Genomic DNA, 19,173 nt, shown 5'->3' with positions numbered 1-19,173 from the left:
TGGCTTACTGTTCTTAATATGTTTGCTTCCCTACTTAGCGCTATGTGTTTTAAACCAAGGTCACCTCTCCGAGAAAGGTTGTTTCCCCAGGTGGGGATTTTTCCCTGGAGTTTGGGATTAACAGGACTAAGGAAGGGAATAAATCAGTAAAGCCCCTTAACTAAGTGCCAGGCGGGTAGTTAATCACTTTAACTATGAACAATCACGCTTAAGCTAACAAACGCCCTAACCTTTGGAATAGAATGGATAGGATTAAAACCAACTGGTATAAATACAGATGTAACAGGAGAATAAAGAACAGAACCAGAACCTGGCTGGAGACCCTGACTAGAGAACCTGGCTAGGCTGCTGATCAACTGAACACTGTCTCTGTGTCATTTCTTCTTCGTGGATTCTGTCCATACCTTTGGGAACCCCTGGACCTGCTGGGGCAGGACCCCAACAACTGGCGCTGCTGGCTGGTGGGAAATGGCGGAGTATTTGGCCTCCATCTTCGGCACCGAGAAGGACAAAGTCAACTGTTCATTTTATTTCAAAATTGGAGCATGTCGTCATGGAGACAGATGCTCTCGGTTGCACAATAAACCCACCTTTAGCCAGACCATTGCCCTCTTGAACGTTTATCATAAGCCTCAAAACTCTTCCCAGTCTGCTGATGGTTTGCACTGTGCTGTGAGCGATGTCGAGAGGCAGGAACACTATGATGAGTTTTTTGAGGAGGTTTTCACAGAAATGGAGGAGAAGTACGGCGAGGTGGAGGAGATGAATGTCTGTGATAACCTTGGAGATCACCTCGTTGGAAACGTGTATGTGAAGTTTCGCTGTGAAGAAGATGCGGAGAAAGCTGTCCTTGATTTGAACAACCGCTGGTTCAACGGGCAGCCCATCTACGCTGAGCTTTCCCCCGTGACCGACTTCCGGGAAGCCTGTTGCCGCCAATATGAAATGGGAGAGTGTGCACGAGGCGGCTTCTGCAACTTCATGCATCTGAAGCCCATTTCCAGAGAGCTGCGGCGGGAGCTGTATGGGCGCCAGCGCAAGAAGCACCGATCGAGGTCCGGGTCCCGGTCCCGGAAGCGTCGCTCTCGGTGTAGAGACCGTGGTCGTGGCGGTGGTGGAGGCGGTGGGGGATGGGAGCGTGACAGGAGGCGGTCAAGAGATAGTGAGAGATCTGTGCGACTCTGAGCCAGGCCATTTTCACCGTATGTCTGCTAGCAAGTGTTGTAGTTGCTTGAGCAAACCAGTTCATAATGGGAATTAAAAAAAAAGAAAATCATTTAAAAAATAAAAAAGTCGTTGGACCCCAACAACTGAGAACAACTTGCTTCTTTAGATGGCGTTGGTCATGCCAAGCACTAGAAACCATTTGCCTAACACCCCACACCTCTCATTACTCTCTTTCACTGCACCTTATGCATTTTCTTCACAGCACATTAGTAAGTTATATATTTATGTTAGTTCTCCTCTTCTGTACCGCCCACTGGGCTATATATTCCATGTAGGTAGGAAAGTATCTATACCTAGTATCTAATACAGTGCCTGGAACATTAATAGGTGCTCAATAAATACCAGTGGAATGAGTTAATGAATGAGAGAGTAGAAGAAAATGACAGTAAAACTAAAAAGAAAAAAAAAGATACAAAAAGAATAGATATGGCTCAAGAATGGAAGCTCGAGGAGCTAGGCTAAACCCCAGTGGTGAAGTGGTGAAAATCACCTACTCATTAGTTTGCATACTAAATCTTACAGCAGTCCAAGTGGTTACACAGAATGTAGAAACAATAAAAATAATTATGATACTCTTTGCTATACAATAAAAAACCCTTACAGGAACTCTAGTCTCTCGCAAATGGACTAACATTTGTTAAATTAGATGCCACAATGGTAAATAAAAATACTTGCATGTTTTTATTAGGATCTATGAAATTGATATATCTATGATACGCCAGATGTCTTAGTTTTTAGGGCTACCATAACAAATTACGGGCTTACTTCGTTATATTTCACATTGCTTTATTGGATTTAATAGATAATTTGCATTTCACAAATTGAAGGCAAGACCCTCTGCCAACAAAAAGACTATGGCTCACTTGAATGTGATACTTGCTTTATTGCGGTGGTCTGGAACCTGATGAGCAATATCTCTGAGGCATCTCATAACAAAAGGCTTAAACAACAGAATTTTACTTTCTCCAGGTTCTGGAGGACGGAAGTCCAACATCAAGGTGTTGGTAGATTTGGTTTCTTCTGAGGCCTCTCTTTTTTGCTTGCAGGTGATTGCCTTCTCACTGTGTTCTCACATGGTCTTTTCTCTTTTTTTGTGGGGAGCCAATATAGGGTTAAGCCTTGGACTGACCTGTTGGCAAAGTCACAAACAGGTCTTTGGAGTCTTAAACAATCCAATCCCAGAGGTGGCCGCTGATTTACATGTGCTGTCATTTAAAAAATAAAACTGGAAGAATTTTCCGGAAGCCGGTCCGGCCTTGCTGCTTGACACAGTCGCTGCAGGGAAGAAACATCTGCACAGCTTATGTTTCAAGGGACCTGGCATATATGGCATACGTTTGCTTACAGGACCACCTCCCGGAGAAAGGTAGTTTCCCCAGGTGAGGATTTTCCCCTGGAGTTAGGGATTAACAGGACTAAGGAAGAAAATAAATCGGTGAAACCCCCTAGTGTTACAGAAATATCATGTACTACTTATAAAGAACTTGGACTAAGACTGTTGGCAATAAACTTGGGACTTGTTGGGCCCACATCCTCAGGGGTCTGCCCACCAGGGAAAGCACCAAAGCCTATACCTTTGGAGATCCACTGGTACAGGGCAGTCCCAGGGAAGGCAAGCAGCAAGGCTGGGAGGACATAACCTTTATTCTGGGTAGGATAATCTCCTTCAGTCACTTCCTTGTAGCTTATCAGTATAGCGGCGATCTTGGAATAGCCCTTATAATGGAACACAGAGATTAACCTAGACAGGATTAAACTCAACAGAACTAGAGACAGGATTTTTGGTAAAGGTCAGATAAGAAACTATGGTAATGAAACAAGGAACTGTAGAAGGTTACCCAAAACATACCACGATGTGGTTATAGAGGCATGCTTATAGGATCAAATGGTATAAATACAGATGTAACAGGACAATAAAAGAAGAACCCTGCTACGCTGATAAACTGAACACTGTCTCTGTGTCATTCATTCTTCGCCAACTCCGTCCACACCTTTGGGAACCCCTGAACCTGCTGGGGCAGGACCCCAGCACTTTTTGCATATATTCCCAGTGTCTCTTCCTCTTATTATGAGGACCCCAGTCATATTGAATTAAGGCCTCACCTTTATGACCTTACTTAACCCCAATTACCTTTTTAAAGACCCTCTCTCCAAATACAGTCACATTGGGTGTTAGGACTTGAATATATGGATTGTTTTGGAGGGGAGGGAGGGGACAAAATTCAGTCTATAACAGCAGAGAAACTTCCGAAATGAGAAAAGTTAACTCCAAAGATATTAAGGTTAGAGTAATCTCCAGAAAATCGAGGCCAAGATTTACCTTGTACTTTTGAGTCTCATCTTTAAAAAAGAATGTGAACATGTTTTGGTGAGGCCTCTAAATGTTCTATTAATGCCATGGTCCTATATAAAAAAGGACCTATAAGTGCTTGCCAGTACTTGGAGATTTATCTAGGCTCAGCCTCCAACAACCCCTTGGGTACGTTCTTATTCTTGTTTGGTGTTCCTGATGCTTTTAGCTCTCCACCAGGCCTTTTCACATTGATCCCTAAGACTCCTTGCTTGGCTTTTACATAATTTGCCTCAAATACAGCCCTGTTTCTCACCCTGCAACCTCAGGCCATCCAAGTATGCTCCTGTCAGCCTAATCTTACAAGGAAGAGAGATTGGATCTCGCTTTGTCATGGAGAGTAAAACTGAGCTATTTTGTACTTACTATAGGAGAAACCAATTTGAATTGAATTAGATTAGTGAAAGACTATAATTATATATCATTCAGAGAAAAACACCATCTTATTAATTTGAGATTTGCATAATGAATGGCAAAATCAGTGCAGAGTCTAGGCAGAGTGCCGTCAAGAATTGAAATTGTTGGGTTTGTACTGTACGTAACAGCATTGGAGAGCTAGTCATACTCAAAGGGTAGTCACACAAGCGCTTTCTGATCCTTGAAAGTGAAATAGAGTATTAGCAAATTATGAAATGCAACGACAACCCTGAAGAAATGAAAAAGAATCATAACCTTGAAGAAGTGAAAATAATAATTTTTATGCCATAAACAGTATAGTCTGTCAATACCATGCCTGTCTCAACTCTCCATTACTTAGATGTTGCTGAATAGATAGAAGCTACACGCGTTTCTCATGGCAAGGACATGCAGACATTGCTTTCAGCTACAGGAGACTGAAAACTGGCTAATGTTTGAAGTATCCATTGAAGGTTTGTAGAAGCAGATGGTTAGAAATGTGCTATATTTGAACTTTAAAACTGCTTTGAAGAAACATACTTGTCTCAAGTGTCTGAAGAGCAGAGATTTGTCTTAAGAAAATCGGTAAGTGTGACAATTTGAAGTTCAAGAAGTTCTGGACGGATGAGGAATTACCCATAATCTAGTTGCTATTTAACATATAAGTTAAATCACTGTGGCCATCTCTTTAGACAAGCTTCGTAAATTTCCAGGGATATTAACTCCAAGATCCTAAATGCTCAAGGCAAAGAAAGTAAAAGAACTAATATAGTTACAAGGTCTTGCAGGAAGCTAAGTATATTATTAACATTCATAAGAAAATTTCCAATTTAATGACCTGGAGAAAATAATATTTGGGTTTAATGATTCTAACAAAAGACATCTCTCTAATAATGAGTAAATAATGTCCATTTGATTTTTACCTTGTGGTGGGGCTGGACTATGGTGAAGATTTGTAAAGTAGTTAACACCTCTTTTAACCTTGGAAAAGCGTTGTGTGAAGTAGCCTCATTATATCTGACTTCAATGTCTTCAACTTTAGGACATCAAATTCTGAAAGGCAGCCATGTTAGAATAAATGTATTACTGTGACCTGTGACTTATACATCAGAATTTTTGAGACAACTGAAGTGTGAAAAATCATTTAACCAACTAGATATTTTTTGAATACAAGGTCCAATTAGCTTTATTCTTTTTTCTATACCCCACCAATTAAATAAACCAAATTCATCCCCCTCCCCCACGACCCCCTTCTGTTGATAATGCTATTTGGACTTGATTATTTCTGCTCCCTGGGCATTGTGCGTGACAGGCATGAGCTGAAACAAAACTACAAATTCTATTTAGTTTAATTTGATGCAGTTTTTTTTTTTTTCCAAATGAAGTTTATCTTCATCTCCTTTATACTTGTTACTGGTGATTCTTTGTCTTAGAACTCAATTATACTGTCAAAACTGAACTTTGAGCAAATGAAACCACGGAGACCCAGAAATTTCAATGAGTTCAGCAGTCCAGATACTAGTGTGACTGGCTTATTGAACAGTCTGAATCTGGTGACATAGGAGCATGAAAATGTTTTCTCCCTCCATTGCTTTTAATCATGCTTTGTTGCATTTTTCCTTCTTGCCTCTTAACTATCTCTTGGGCACATGTAGGTGTTAAAGCTCAATCCAGTTCAACTCAAGCCTCATCTTCTACCTTATTCCCAAGAGATGCCTGGCCTATAGCTGGACAGATTAGTACTGGGAAGGTGGGGTGGTTAGCTCCTACACTTCTCCTGGCTACTCTGAGTTGGGGCAGTGGGTAGGGAACAGAGTAAAAAGACAGAGGCCTTGCTACTTGCACCATTGCAATCCTCTCTTACACACGGCAGCTTTCCCAGCCAACTATGTTGGATGGCTGATCTCTCTGTGTGTAAGCATAAGGGGCTGTTTATCTTGGGATCCATCTATGTTTGGGTTTTTCTGAGGCCTTTGCAAGACGGCCTCCAAAGTGCACAGTTGGCCTCCCTAGGAGCTGTGATTCTGGCTTCTGCTTTTCCACACCACTTCTCTCTTCTTGCTTCCCAGCCATTTCTCCACAGTTTCTAGATCCTACTTGAATAATAATAAGGCCGCTCAGGCCCACCTACCTTGCAGATATGCCCGCTCTAACCCAATGGAAAAGACATATCTTGGGCATGACAAAGGGTGGGACTGCAGGTTTTTCCTGATGTGATGTCCCCTTTTGTCCTGCCACCTTTCACTGATTCTTATCCCTTTAGCTCATTCAGGCACAGGAGGGTCAAGACTTAATTAGCAAGTCTACTTCAAACACTGCCTCATTATGAGATGCATCTCCCCTTCCTACAGGTCTCTGCATCTCAGCTTGGGGCCCAGAGGGAGTCTTCTCTCCGTTCTATGCGGTGAAAAGGAAAAGCTAAAGTTCTCTTTAGATGGACTCCTCTCATGTCTTATGACTTTTTTGGATCCCCACCTAGTCATTTGCTAACCAGCACAGGAAGTGAGGATGGCAGGTGGAGCATAGATGGGTCAAGGTGTTGCCTCTTGCTCTGTCCAAGGATGTGTCCAGCTCAGTCATTTTCCTTTCCCATGTGAATGATGGAATCCTTCCCTTGTCCTTGCCTCCACTTAACCATCTGTTCTAGTAGGAAATGACCAACCTGATGACAATAGCCCAGACCAGCCTGGGCCATGAATTGGAATCTGCAGAATTGAATGAGAAGACGGGAAACAAAGTGTTGCTGCCCTGAGGGATACTGATTTTAAGCTGTTTATTAAGAAACAAGGCTCAGAAAGAACCTTTGACCCTCCCACATTTCCTGCCTGAGAGATGGAGACAGAGAAAACTGCTTCAGGAAGGAGATCTTAGGATGCTGCCTTAGCCTAATTAGAATTAAGTATGGTAAATAAGAGGGCTTCCGGCAGGGCCTCTTAGCTAGATACCCTTTGTGTCCCACTGTTTTTGAGTCACCTAGAAAGAATTTGCCTGATGTGTACAGGGTGAGGCAAAATTAGGTTTATAGTTACTCTTCTGGAAATAATATAATAATTAATAAGTAGTGATACAGGAATAAATGCAGTGTTTTGTGTACTCAGGACTGTAAATCTACTTTTGACCCACCCTGTATATTCCCCTTTTCCTTACCTACCTTTACATGGCCCATTTTCACTTCTGAAATCTAATACTCTGCCCCCATCTTTTTCTCCTTTGTCCAAAATGTCTTATAGACCCAATGTTACCTCACTGCCTTTGGAATTTTCATGCTTCTGTGAATTCCCCGTGCACATGTGTTAAAATCGGATTTTCTCCTGTTAATCTGCCTTTGTTAATTTGATTATTAGCCCAGCTAAAAGAACTTAGAAGGTGGGAGGAAAAGTATTAAAATTTTTAGCCCCCACAGAGATGATTCTCATCTCTATCAGAGATGATTCTCATAGACAACATTCCTCCAGCCCCTCCCTGCTTGGCAGTCAGCGGCACATCAACGAGGGGCTGGTAGCAAACACGGCAACCCACTGCAGTGACACCTCAGGATGCTTGCTTCCAGTGAACTACTACTTAGGATTTGGTAATTATAAATTATAAATTATTCCATTAGCTCTTGACATGTGAATGGCCACTTTTTTCCTAAATAAACAATGGTCAAATATCGGGAAGTCCATAGCGTTAAACCTAATTTAAATGTGGATTTAGTCATTCTCGACCAATCCTGTTATTTTGTTAGAGTTCAGAGTTGAAAACCTCATCTGACAGTTTCGGAGAGGAGAAAACTTGGGGGTTTTCATTTGAAGTCCCTGATTTCCGCTGTAGGCAAAACTGATGAGCTTCCCCTGCTTACTTAAACAGAGATGAAAAAGCAAACTTTAACAAGAAGATGTTTTTTTTTCTTTAAATTTGGATGAGAATTTATCAATTTGAGGAATGGTTTTGGTACATACTTAAAAATATTTCAAGATTTTTTTTTGTTTGTTTGTTTGTTTTTTGAATAGGGGAATACCACCTGTTATCCAGAAAATAATAATGTATAAGAAGTCAGGGAAACCTGATGGTAGCTCTTAAAATGTGTCAGTTGTAAAATATTCTATCAAGTGAAATCAGGTGGAATGTCTCCATATTACATTGTCGGCTTCTATCATTACTACTTGTCACCATGCCCACAGAGACTCTGGTGTGTGGAACATAGGTATTCTCATGAGGTTGTTAGAGCAATAAACAGTATCACAAACAAAAGACCCTTTGTGCCAACATGGAAGAGAGAGAACATAATTTTCATATTGGCTACTTATCAGACTTGCATGTATGTAAGGTAGCACTACATGAGAAAAAAAGTGACTGCAAAGTTTAGACAGAATTTTACACACATTTATACAAAAAAGTCAGAACGCCAGGGGATTCCTGAGATGCCAGGGGATTCACTGTGACTGTCCTATATGCACCTTGTGAGAGACCCTGGGCTAATTCTAACACTTTCAAGGTCAGAAGGCCCACAAGTGTACACTGTGAAATTAACAGATGATTGAGCCTTTTAATTGGCCTACTGTATGCTCAAGGAGATATCCTGATGAGGGGAGAGGGGAGGGTGGGTTGGCAGAAAATATCAAAGAAAATGACATCCTTATACTCATACAAGGTGCAGGTGAGAGTACATTGATATTACACTCCTTTGATCAGTTTGTTGCTATATAGCCTGAAACTTCAACACATTCATATCCTCTGACCCAGCAAGGCAAGTTCTAGGAGTCATCTATCTATATAAAACCCTAATATACAAATCGACCAAAGGGCAGAACTACCGGTGGAACAACCAGTTGCTATGCTGTGCACTGACCACCAGGGGGCAGATGCTCAACACAGGAGCTGCCCCCAGTCTGCTGGCCTGGTGGTGGTAGGGTGTGGGCCGGTGAGTGGGCGGGGCCAGGCCAGCCAAGGCAGGTGGCGGGGGCCTGATTCCCCCACCAGTCACCCCACAGATCGGCCCTGATCGCTGGCCAGGCCTAGGAACCCTACCTGTGCATGAATTTTGTGCACCAGGCCTCTAGTGTATATATATATATATATATATATATATATATATATATATATATGATCTAAATCTTCATATCTAGACATACATAGAAAAAAATACTTTAATAGGGGTGTGTTTACAGAATGTATGAGAGATAACTAATATTTTACTTTGTGCTACTTTCTATATTTTCTATAGTTAAAATTTTTATTCAGAAGAACCAAATGTTATTAAAAAAATAAAGTGAAGTAAATTATATTGAGCTAGCATTTAATAGTAGTTGCTGTTCAAGGCTATCTAACTTTTTAAATGAAAATTCCTTCTGAACTCTCCATTTGTCTTGTAAAAGGGACATCTGTTTTCATATCTCTCTGGCTGTATATTTAACTTATATATATTTTCTCTGAGTACCTTGGGTCTACTTTTATAAGTGCACTCTGTTACAACTCCCTTTGATCTTGAAGAAGCGTCAGACCAGGAGTTGGAAATCAAAATCATAACTCCAGCTCTGTTATGATCTGGTGAGAAGTCTGTACACACATTTCTTAACTTCTGCCCACCCTGGCTTGCATGCCATTGGACAGAATATGGACAGTGGAGCCCAAAGTACTATAGCACACGGCCGGATTCACTCTCCCACAGGTGGTGGGTCAGGAGAATCCAAACCTAGAAAGGGGCAGTTATGAGGGCTTATGTGGGTGGAGGAAGGGAAGGGAGTTGCCATCATTCCAGTCTCTCCCTTTTCCAAGGAAAAAAGAAGGAAGGAAAGACTTTTTTGTCTCTCTGTAGGATAAAATCTTGAGTTGTTTCTCTTCTCTGTAACGAAAGAAGTGGGTGGAGTTGTCAAAGCAAATAGAACACACTGATGAAAGATACCCTGAAGGGCAAAGCTCCTCTTATGGTTTAAAAACCCATCTTTCAAATTAAAAATTTAGGCAGAATGCTCCAGTTTGTCTCTAGTGTCTAATAGACAAGGTCTAATTATAAGGATCTTGCTTTTTAATTGAGAAGTTACAAGACAGTTTTTAAAAAGGATGCTTAAACCTATATGCATAATATTTGAAAAAAAGTATTTAAAATGTTTGAATATTGGTAATTCACATAAGGCACATCTGGTGATTCTTAGTTAAAGAGATTATCCCATCACCCGGGGACCCAATGCTGCTTGTTAAACTTCATAGCATTATTTTTAATATTTGAAGATTGACCACTAGATGGCACTTAAAATCCACGAGACTCTGAGGAACGCTTCAACTGGGAGGCAAAAGACACTGGACAGGAATACAACCTGGGTTCTCAGAAGGCTATTATCTACTTTGCAGGAGAAGAAGAAAAGCAGACCCAAGATTACTTTGAGAGAATTGGAGAAGAGGATTCTTAAAGAGAACCTATAAATGATAGAACATTTCTCTTTAAATGTAATTTCCCTTCACCTAAATTGCTATTGACGAACAAGTTTTTAGTATTAAGACAACAGGCTGTTGGACTAATGAGGGTTTGGTATAAACAGTGAAGGGCTGTGTTCCCTCTGAAGAGGTCTGGAGCATGCGCAGGGAATTTAAATGTGGGGTTTAATCCCAGCTTGGTGCCTGCTCTGTTGATTGGCACCAGGCTCACTGTTCTTTTTGCCTGTGGTTAATTTGGTTTGTGCTCCTCTCAGACATCAGGGGAGCTAATCCCAGCATAAGGACATCGTGATGCACAAAATGGAACAGTAGAATGTAACGACTGATTTCAGAGACATGGCCACAGCCAACAGTCCTACTGGATGTGGCAATTAGACATGGATGGAGTAGCAGGTGAACTTGAAGGAGCAATTGGCTCATTTTTTGGCCAAGGTATTATGCAACAAAAGCAGAGACAACGAAACAGCAGCCAGACCTGCAGTGCTAGGCACCAGGCAGTGTGTGCAGCCAGCAAGCAGAGGAGGGGTCGGGGGAGGATGGCAGGAGCTGGAGTTGGGGAGGATCTAGTTCAAACTGTACAGCCAATCACCAGTGTGACCTTGGGCAAGTTAAGGTCTTTAGGCCTGTTTCCTCACTTAAATATTGAAGAGTTTGGTTTGTATGATTTCTGATGTTCCTTATGAAATTTCTAGATCATGTCAGGACATAATCTGTTTTTTAAAAAATAAGTTTTTTTTTGATTTCAGAGGGAGGAAGGGAGAGGGAAAGAGATAGAAACATCAATGATGAGAGAATCATCGATGGGCTGTTTCCTGCATGCCTCCTACTAGGGATCAAGCCCTGACCTGGAATCCAATCATGACCTCCTGGTTCATAGGTCAAAGCTCAAGCACTGAGCCACACCAGCCTGGAAGGACATAATCTTTTTATCTGGTCATGTCGACTAGCTGGCACCAGTTCAATGCAAACAGGAACCCCCAATTTTGGGTGCGGTAAAGAAGGAAACTTAATTCATTGCAAAACAGCTCAGTTGTAACACAGCATGACTGTGGATACAGCATGGCTAAGAAAATAGGGCTGTGAGGTGGCTATCAGGCAGCCTTGGGTCCTGGTGGCCCTGGGGCCAGACTCCTCTCTAGGTAGACAGCTCTGCTCCTCATGGTGTTGCCTGATCTGCTCTGCTCTGATGAGACATCTTCCAAGCTTCAGCTCAGCCAGGGAGATGCAATCTTTACTCCTCCCTGGAAAGTGAAAGCACACTCTCCTATCCAGAGGGGAGCTGGCTTATATGGGCAGGAGACCCCTCCCCTGGTTCCTGCCTGACTGCTCTATCCTCATGGATATAAGGACTCCAAATCTTTGCAGTTTGATTGGTCCAAAAAGCACTGTCTTGATTGGTCAGAATAGAGCCACTCTGATTGGCCAGAGCTATACAGCTACGATGAATGGGGAAAGTCCCAGTCTTATTGGGTGAAATAGGATTCTAGGAACTCCATTATAAGGGCTGGCTCAGGTGACAACTGTGCAAGCAGGCAGTTCAGTGCTGGCTTCTCCATGAAGGGCAGTTTGATTGAGAGGCCCTTGTGCAGAAATGGCTGCTAGGCCCTTTGTTAAAATTTGAGCCCAGTTAGCCACTGAGAGTCCTTCTTAGTAGGTGTCTTCCTGCCCCCCCCCCCCCCCCCCCGGGGATCATAGTCATCACAACAATTTATATGGGCAAAGCAGAGATTTTATTTTCTTGTTATCTACAATAAGACAGGGAGGCTGAGAAATTGGTCGATGTCCTGGGTCAAGTCTAGAGGTAGCTTACTTTTGAAGCTCAATGTGACTGACACTCTTGTCAGCTTCACCTAGAAGCCGGTGGGAAATGCAGACTCTCAGGCCTCATCCTGGAACTAGTGAAGCAAAACCTACATTTTTTTTACCTATGCATTTTTCACGAGAGCCCAGGTGATTTATATGCACATTAAAGGCTGGGAAACACTGTGCTGTACCACGCTGCCTGAAAAGCCTGCTGACCACAAGACAGCTAATTTTATAGCTTTTCTATATGAGGACATCCTTGAGCTGAGGGGTGGGGCTGATACCTTCCTCCCACAGATGTCTATTCAGTATCTACTATGTCTCAGTCACTGTTCCTCTCCGGGGTAACAGAGAGGAACAACAGTGAGAAGATCTCTGTCCTCATGGAGAAGCAAAGGAATTACTTATATGAGTTGTTCTTCTTTCTTGTCCTCTTCTTATATCTTCTATCTCAGAGTAGAATTTTGGGGAGTAAGAGGAGGCTGACAGTCTCTAGCAGCCTTTAGAACTTCTAAAAATCTAAGACGGGTTTTCTCAACAGCAGCACAGCTGACAGTTTGGGTTGGATGATTCTTTGCTGTGAGGAATTTTCTTGTGTTACAGGGCATCTAGCCGCATCGCTGGTCCCTATCCACGACATAGCAATTCCCTAGTTTTGACAAGCAATCTTGTCTCCAGACCTTGCTAAATGTTCCTGGAGGCTTATCTGAGAGGAGCTGGGATATATCTATAATAATAAAAGTGTAATATGCTAATTAGACCAGATGACCTTCTGATGAAGCCTGGGTCCCGGGTGTCAGAGGGAAGCCAGTGCCAGCAGTAGGGGGAAGGAAGGCCTACTCTTGCACGAATTTTGTGCATCAGGCCTCTAATATGCATGTACACACACACAGGAGTGGGCAAAAGTAGGTTTATAGTTCTAATACAAATAAATAATACAATAATTACTAAATAATAATACAAGAATAAACTCTGTGTTTTGCATAGTCACAGCTATAAACCTACTTTTGGCGGCCTCTGTATAGTCAAGAGGAAGGCAGCCAGGAGCCAATTCTTGAGTCTGATTGGGTATAAGATTTCCAAAAAAAGAGAGGTAAATGAGAACTTGAGATTTTGTTCTCACGGTCAATCCCCTTCTCCATAGTAAGAAAGTAGATATGAGTTTCAGAGCAGATCTATTCAGAATTAAGTCATGTCCATGTACTTATATTTGTTTAGAATTTTCTCTAAGGGACATGCAGAAAAGTAGAAGATGAGAAATCTTTACAGTTTCTAAATTTAAAAACTCTCTAAAATTAATTAGAATTATTTCTCTGGACAGTCAATAGTCAAAATTATATACTCCCCCCTTCTCTCTTGGGTGCCAAGTACAGTGGTGTTGCATGTCACACATTGAGCCTATCAGAGGACCCATAGATATGTTTGTATTTCACTATAGATCCCCAGACACCGAGATGCCTTTTTCTTCTTTGGAGTCAGTATGATTTAAATAGTATGCTCAGAAGATCCCTTAGCCACTAGCATTGTCACGTTCCTTGAAACATATTGGTGAAAGAGAAATTACTTCTGAAGTGATTTTGGTACAAATAAATACCACCAAAATGAAACGAGAGCATTTCTCTTGGGTAGAAGCCAATGCAGAACAGAGTTGTACAAACCCTCTGCATCCCCGTATTGTGAGTGCAGGAAGATGTAACCTTTCCACATTCTGTGTAAATTCCAGAAGGCTAGTCCATCTTGACTCAGTTGTAGATTGACCTCTGTCCTGTAGGGACTAGAATTGACTTCCTGAAATCCCTCTTCAAACTGAAAATCTACTCTCTCAACTCATTTGTTTAACCCCTGTGACATATGTTAAAGCTGTGAACGTTTAAATGCGGGAGGGATGCTGAAGGTGGGCTTGAGCAGCAGGGGGAAATCTTGGTCCCACTCACAGCCTTTCTGCCGACTGGCAACGTGAAGTGTATTATTGAAAAAGGCTGGCAGCTCAAGGCATTGTTTGGCTTTCTTCCTTGGCAACTGCAGGCAGCAAACTGTAGGGAAGTTTTCCCCTAATCTGCTGGCACTTTCTACCCTGGTGAAATTCAATATGCAGTTTGTGGTACACTGTTCCCTAAGAAGTGAATAATTAACTCAGAGTAATTTCTCCGCTACCATGTTTTCTGGCATATTTGCCTACTGTGGAGAATATAGGCATCCTGTTTCAACGATCACCAATAACCATTTTTCTCTGACGGCAATTGGAGTAAGGTAGTTGGGAGTACCCAAGTGAAAATACCAAGTGTAAGTACAGCCCTTAGGCAAGCTGCAAAGCCTATTTCCTTGCTACACAGTGAATGGATTAAGAACCCAATTGGCATTACCCAAAAGCAAGTTAGGAATGCAGAATCTTGGGCCCAGCACACACCTACGGAATCAGAATCTGCATTTCAACAAGATCCCCACGTGATTCATGTACAAATTTAAACTGAAAAAGCAGCATACTCTAGAGCTCAATCTTGACCCCAGGTTAGAATCTCCCTGGAGTTTGGAAATATTCTGATGCCCAGGCTAATCCCTAGACGAGCAGTTCTCAACTGGGGGTGACTTTACCCCCAAGTGGACATCGGGCAACATCTGGAGACTTTTTTGATTGTCAAAACTGTAAAGGTGCTACTGGGGTTTATAAGATCCTACAATATAGCAGATAGCACGTCATGACATAGTTTTCTGGACCAAAAGGTTTATAGTGCCACAACAGAGAAACCATGTTCTATCTAGAGTTCTAGACCAATGAGATGAGAATCTCTGAGGTGGGAACTAGTAACCATAGATATTTCTAATACTTCTTAAGTGATTCCAATATGCAGTTAAGGTTGAGAACCACTGGTAGATTTGTTGATCAAGACAAGGAGTTGAGATTTAAGAGGTCCAGAAAGATGACTTGGTTTCAGAATACAGGAAGGCTGAGCTGTGGAGTGTGCCCAGTGATTTCACTTGTGGGGAAAGGATGACTGTGGGATAGGGAAATAGATGGGGCTAGTTAGAAATCAGAAAGTTGTCTGCATTTAAACAAGCAGATCCAGAGACTGACTTTAAACCCAGCAGCAGGGAACCAAAGGAAATGAAATCAAGACCAAAATGTCTAGCCATAGGACTTTTCCAGTAATTTATTTCTGCATAACAAACCACTCTAACACTTAAGTGGCTAAGACAACAATGTCTTATCATCTTACCATCAGTCTGGGTTGACTAGGTTCAACTGGAGTGTTCTTGCTTAGGGTCTCTCTTGAAGGTGTTGCCAGATTTTATCTGAAGTCGAAGTCTTCTGAAATCTTGTCTGCAAAGCACATCTGAGATGGCTCATTTACGTGGCTGGCAGTTGATGCTGGCTGTTGCTGAGAACTCAGCTGGCAGCTCATCTGGGGTTGTAGACTGGAGCACCTCCCATGACATCCCCTGTGCTTTGGGCTTCCCTCAGTATAGTAGCTAGGTTCCTAGAAGGAGCAACCCAAGAGCAAGTGCTCCAAGAAGCCAGAGTACGTTTGGAACCTTGTGAATGAACGTCGTAGGTATATACACTAGGTCTTCAGGTGCTAGAGACTATTGGTGACTTCTTCAAAGCTTTACTTTCTGAGAACTGAAACTTTTATAGAATTAAATTCATATACTGTTCAATTTTGTTGACTTAAGGTCTAGAAGTAAGATTCAGAGATAATTCTATTGGTGTTAGAAATAAAGGACTACTGAGAAAATATCAAGTGTCAACATGTTTTCTCTTTTTATGATGATAGTAGGGATAATGAGGAGGGGATGTGTTTACTAAGAAAATAAATTTTTTAAAAATGTAAACACTTTGGCCAGAGTGGCTCATTTGGATGGGCGACATCCTGTGCACCAAAGGGTTGCCGGTTAGATTCCCAGTCAGGTCAACTTTCTCTCACCTTTGTGAGTATCCCTGGCTCTGCCCACCATTGTCCTGGATCTTGCCAAGTGGCATCAGGCTGCTTTCCACTCTGTGATGTGACCTGTGTATGCTTCCCAATAAAAGAAGAAAGTAACCTTAAAAAAATTTAAACAAGATTGTTTTTAATGCCCAGGAGTGCTGCTCATTATAAATGATCATTCATTCATTAAACCAACCATGCAAAAAGATATGGTTGTTAATTCCAATTTGTCTGTAATATATTTGAAATAACATAATAGTTAAAACTATTTTGTTTTTAGATTTATTGATAATTTAGACCCATTTCCCCTTAATGAAAAGTTTTTTTTTTAAATTGTAAATCAGTCATCTCTCTGAGATAGTTCACACTGCTTCATTGTTTTGGACAGTAAAACCTGTTACAAATTTGATGGTAATGAAAATGTGTTGTTTACATTTTCTAAAAAGAGAAAAAAAAAGCAGCTCTTTCTATAAGGTGAAAATCCACTAGAAATCTTGGGGGTATTCTTTTTCCTTCCTTTTCCTTTTTTTGGTTTTCATGAGATCGTATGAAATTTATTTCCATCAAAGCAACTGACTCCCTGGTTCTTGCTGTCTTCTGTTAACAATATGAGTTCCAAAATTTTAATTAAATAAATGCTTATAATCAAGAAGTATTATTGCCTTTTAGGTAGAACCAATAGACTACTCTTTTACAGTAATTGGTTGACTCTTCACTTAGTTTATGAAAAACATTTTGATAACATTGCAATTAACCAAGTTATTAATAATAGGAAAGGAATAAATAAAGTCCAAACATTATAGGCATGTCATTTGGGCAGCTTCACCAGGAAACTAAAGCTTTATATTCTCCAGGGAGCCACTGGTCTATTCCCTGTAGATTGCTGGAGGAAGGGATGGGACAGGGAGGAGAACAGATGTATGCTCAGTCAAGTTGGGGTGATGTCAGGAAGGTACTTGTCTGTCAGTCATACCCGGGAACAGGTCATGGCCATGGCCCCTGCCATGGTGTGAAATTTGGGATATTTAATCCCCTAAACAAAGAAGTTTCCCTCTTGTGCCCTTGGTTCCTCTTATACTCTTGGGAATCTTATTGCTCAGGATGTGCTCTCCTGTATTGGCCCACATGGCCGAGGGACCCCCACACACAATGGACTAATGGACTGTAACTATCCTGAAGCTGAAGTGGACACAGCTGAAAAATGGAACAGAAGCTCTGGACACTGGCTTTGCTTTTAGTTTTACTGAAGTCCCAGCTGCACTTCTGTAAAGAAAATGGGACTTTGGAAATGCAGAAATGCAAATCCACGCAAATAAAAATCATTTACTCTCCCATGCAAGTCTCGGGAAATTCTTTTTCTCAAGATATCATAAGGACTCCGCCCCCAGCATCCAGTGGGGAAAGGGACACCACAATTTCTCCAACGATAATTTTACCAGTTCCTGAAGACCGTGTTTCACTTTTCCCACCATACAAGCAAGAACCATAATAGTTATGAGACTGAATAATTCCTACTTCCTTCAGGGATTCTCTTAGAAACAATTTTGCTCTGTGTGATTCACAGTTATACCACATCAAAGAGGTGTCACTCAAAGAAACCTGGCCTATCAAATTTTGGCCACCTCTGACAGAGACAAATCACAAAAGCTCAATATGTGGACCAAAGAATATGGGTGAGAGAGGGAAGGATCTTGTGAAAAGAGCAATTGACAAGGATTGAAAAGCTTGCAATCTAGTTTCAACTCTGTCTCCATTTAGTTATAAGTCCTGGGACAAGGATTTGACTTCATAGACCATCCCCAGTGCCTCCCAGACTTAGAGTTGTTCAGGGAGAGGCAAGACACATCCCTGACTCGCCTACCCTAGATGAGATACTATCTATAGCACTTAGAAGGGGAAAAGTGCTGTGTAATGCAAGTGTCATGCCCCCTATTACCTCTGCTGGGATTTTCAGGGACCCCTTCCTGGAGTTGCTTGGAGCAGCTCTCCACTTGAAATGAAATGAATGTAAGTCCTTTGTTCATGCAGTTCTGCCATTAAAGGGCTGTTAAATAACAGCTCTGAGACAGTCTGTTCCCCAACAGAAACAGAAAGACGTGGAGCATCCACTGAGCCTGGAGAGAGCTAATTAATAATAAAATAAGACTTTACGGCATGCAACGTTTCTTCTTCGACTTGAGGCCATGCATGTGGAAATTAATGGTCCCATGAGAGAAGTAGACAGTGATTAGACATAAACTAAAAGAACAAATGACTCTGGGCCCAAACTAATCATTTCATGTCTGCTCTATGCTGCAGCTGCATTATCTACCCTTTGCTATCCATAGATTTAATCTAATACTAAAATAAGTATTTCTCAAGGCAGTTTTAGTTGTTTGTCTCACTATACAATATCCCCAACCCAGCGCATCTTAAGTACTGATAATGTTTTCTCATTCTACATTTGCATCTGGGAAAGGGAAGACCAGTAAAGGTATCTTTAACCATAGGTGTTAATCATAAAAGAGAGATAGTAAGACACAACTCCTACATGGTGATACCTGGCATTTAGCGAGAGCCCAGTAAATAAATTAATTTTGTTAATGATTTGTTAAGTAAGTTAATAAAGTAGAACTGTGGGAGCTGTTAGAAACAAAGAAGAAGATCGGTTATACTTGGTTAGAGATCTTGTGAATGTTATGTTTTCATTTTTCCCTTTTAAATAAAGTCTTGTTGATTGCTTTATGCTTTCAACCTAGGACTAAATCATGCCAACTTTGCTTAAGACTTAGAGAAATTATAGGAAACCAATTATGTGCTAATCACTTGCACCTATATTGATCTTCCCAATAGCTCTGCAAGGTCAATGTTGCCAGATTGCTATGCATTCCCACTTTATAGATGAGAAAAATGAAGCCCAGTGAAGTTAATTAATTTGCCAAAAGACATATAACAATGAGCAGGAGACCCAGACTTAAACCCACATTTAACTGTAAGACTTTGACTTTTGCAACATCCAATCTATTTTTTTTTTTTACTTTTATTTCCCATAGAGTGCATGCCTAATGCTTCCAAGAT

At 41.4% G+C, this 19,173-nt stretch overlaps 1 protein-coding gene across 1 annotated transcript; it reads left to right on the top strand.

Moving 5' to 3' along the window:
• The first annotated feature begins 466 nt into the window (after positions 1 to 466).
• On the top strand, positions 467 to 1,185 carry LOC118669392 (splicing factor U2AF 35 kDa subunit-like). The gene has a single exon (XM_036335510.1). It carries the CDS (start codon positions 469 to 471, stop codon positions 1,183 to 1,185), a length of 717 nt encoding a protein of 238 aa, XP_036191403.1. The 5' UTR covers positions 467 to 468.
• Positions 1,186 to 19,173: the final 17,988 nt, after the last annotated feature.

This window comes from Myotis myotis, unplaced genomic scaffold (assembly GCF_014108235.1).
Source record: "Myotis myotis isolate mMyoMyo1 unplaced genomic scaffold, mMyoMyo1.p scaffold_m19_p_14, whole genome shotgun sequence".
NCBI lineage: Eukaryota > Metazoa > Chordata > Mammalia > Chiroptera > Vespertilionidae > Myotis > Myotis myotis.
This window is presented reverse-complemented; position numbering and strand designations above follow the sequence as displayed.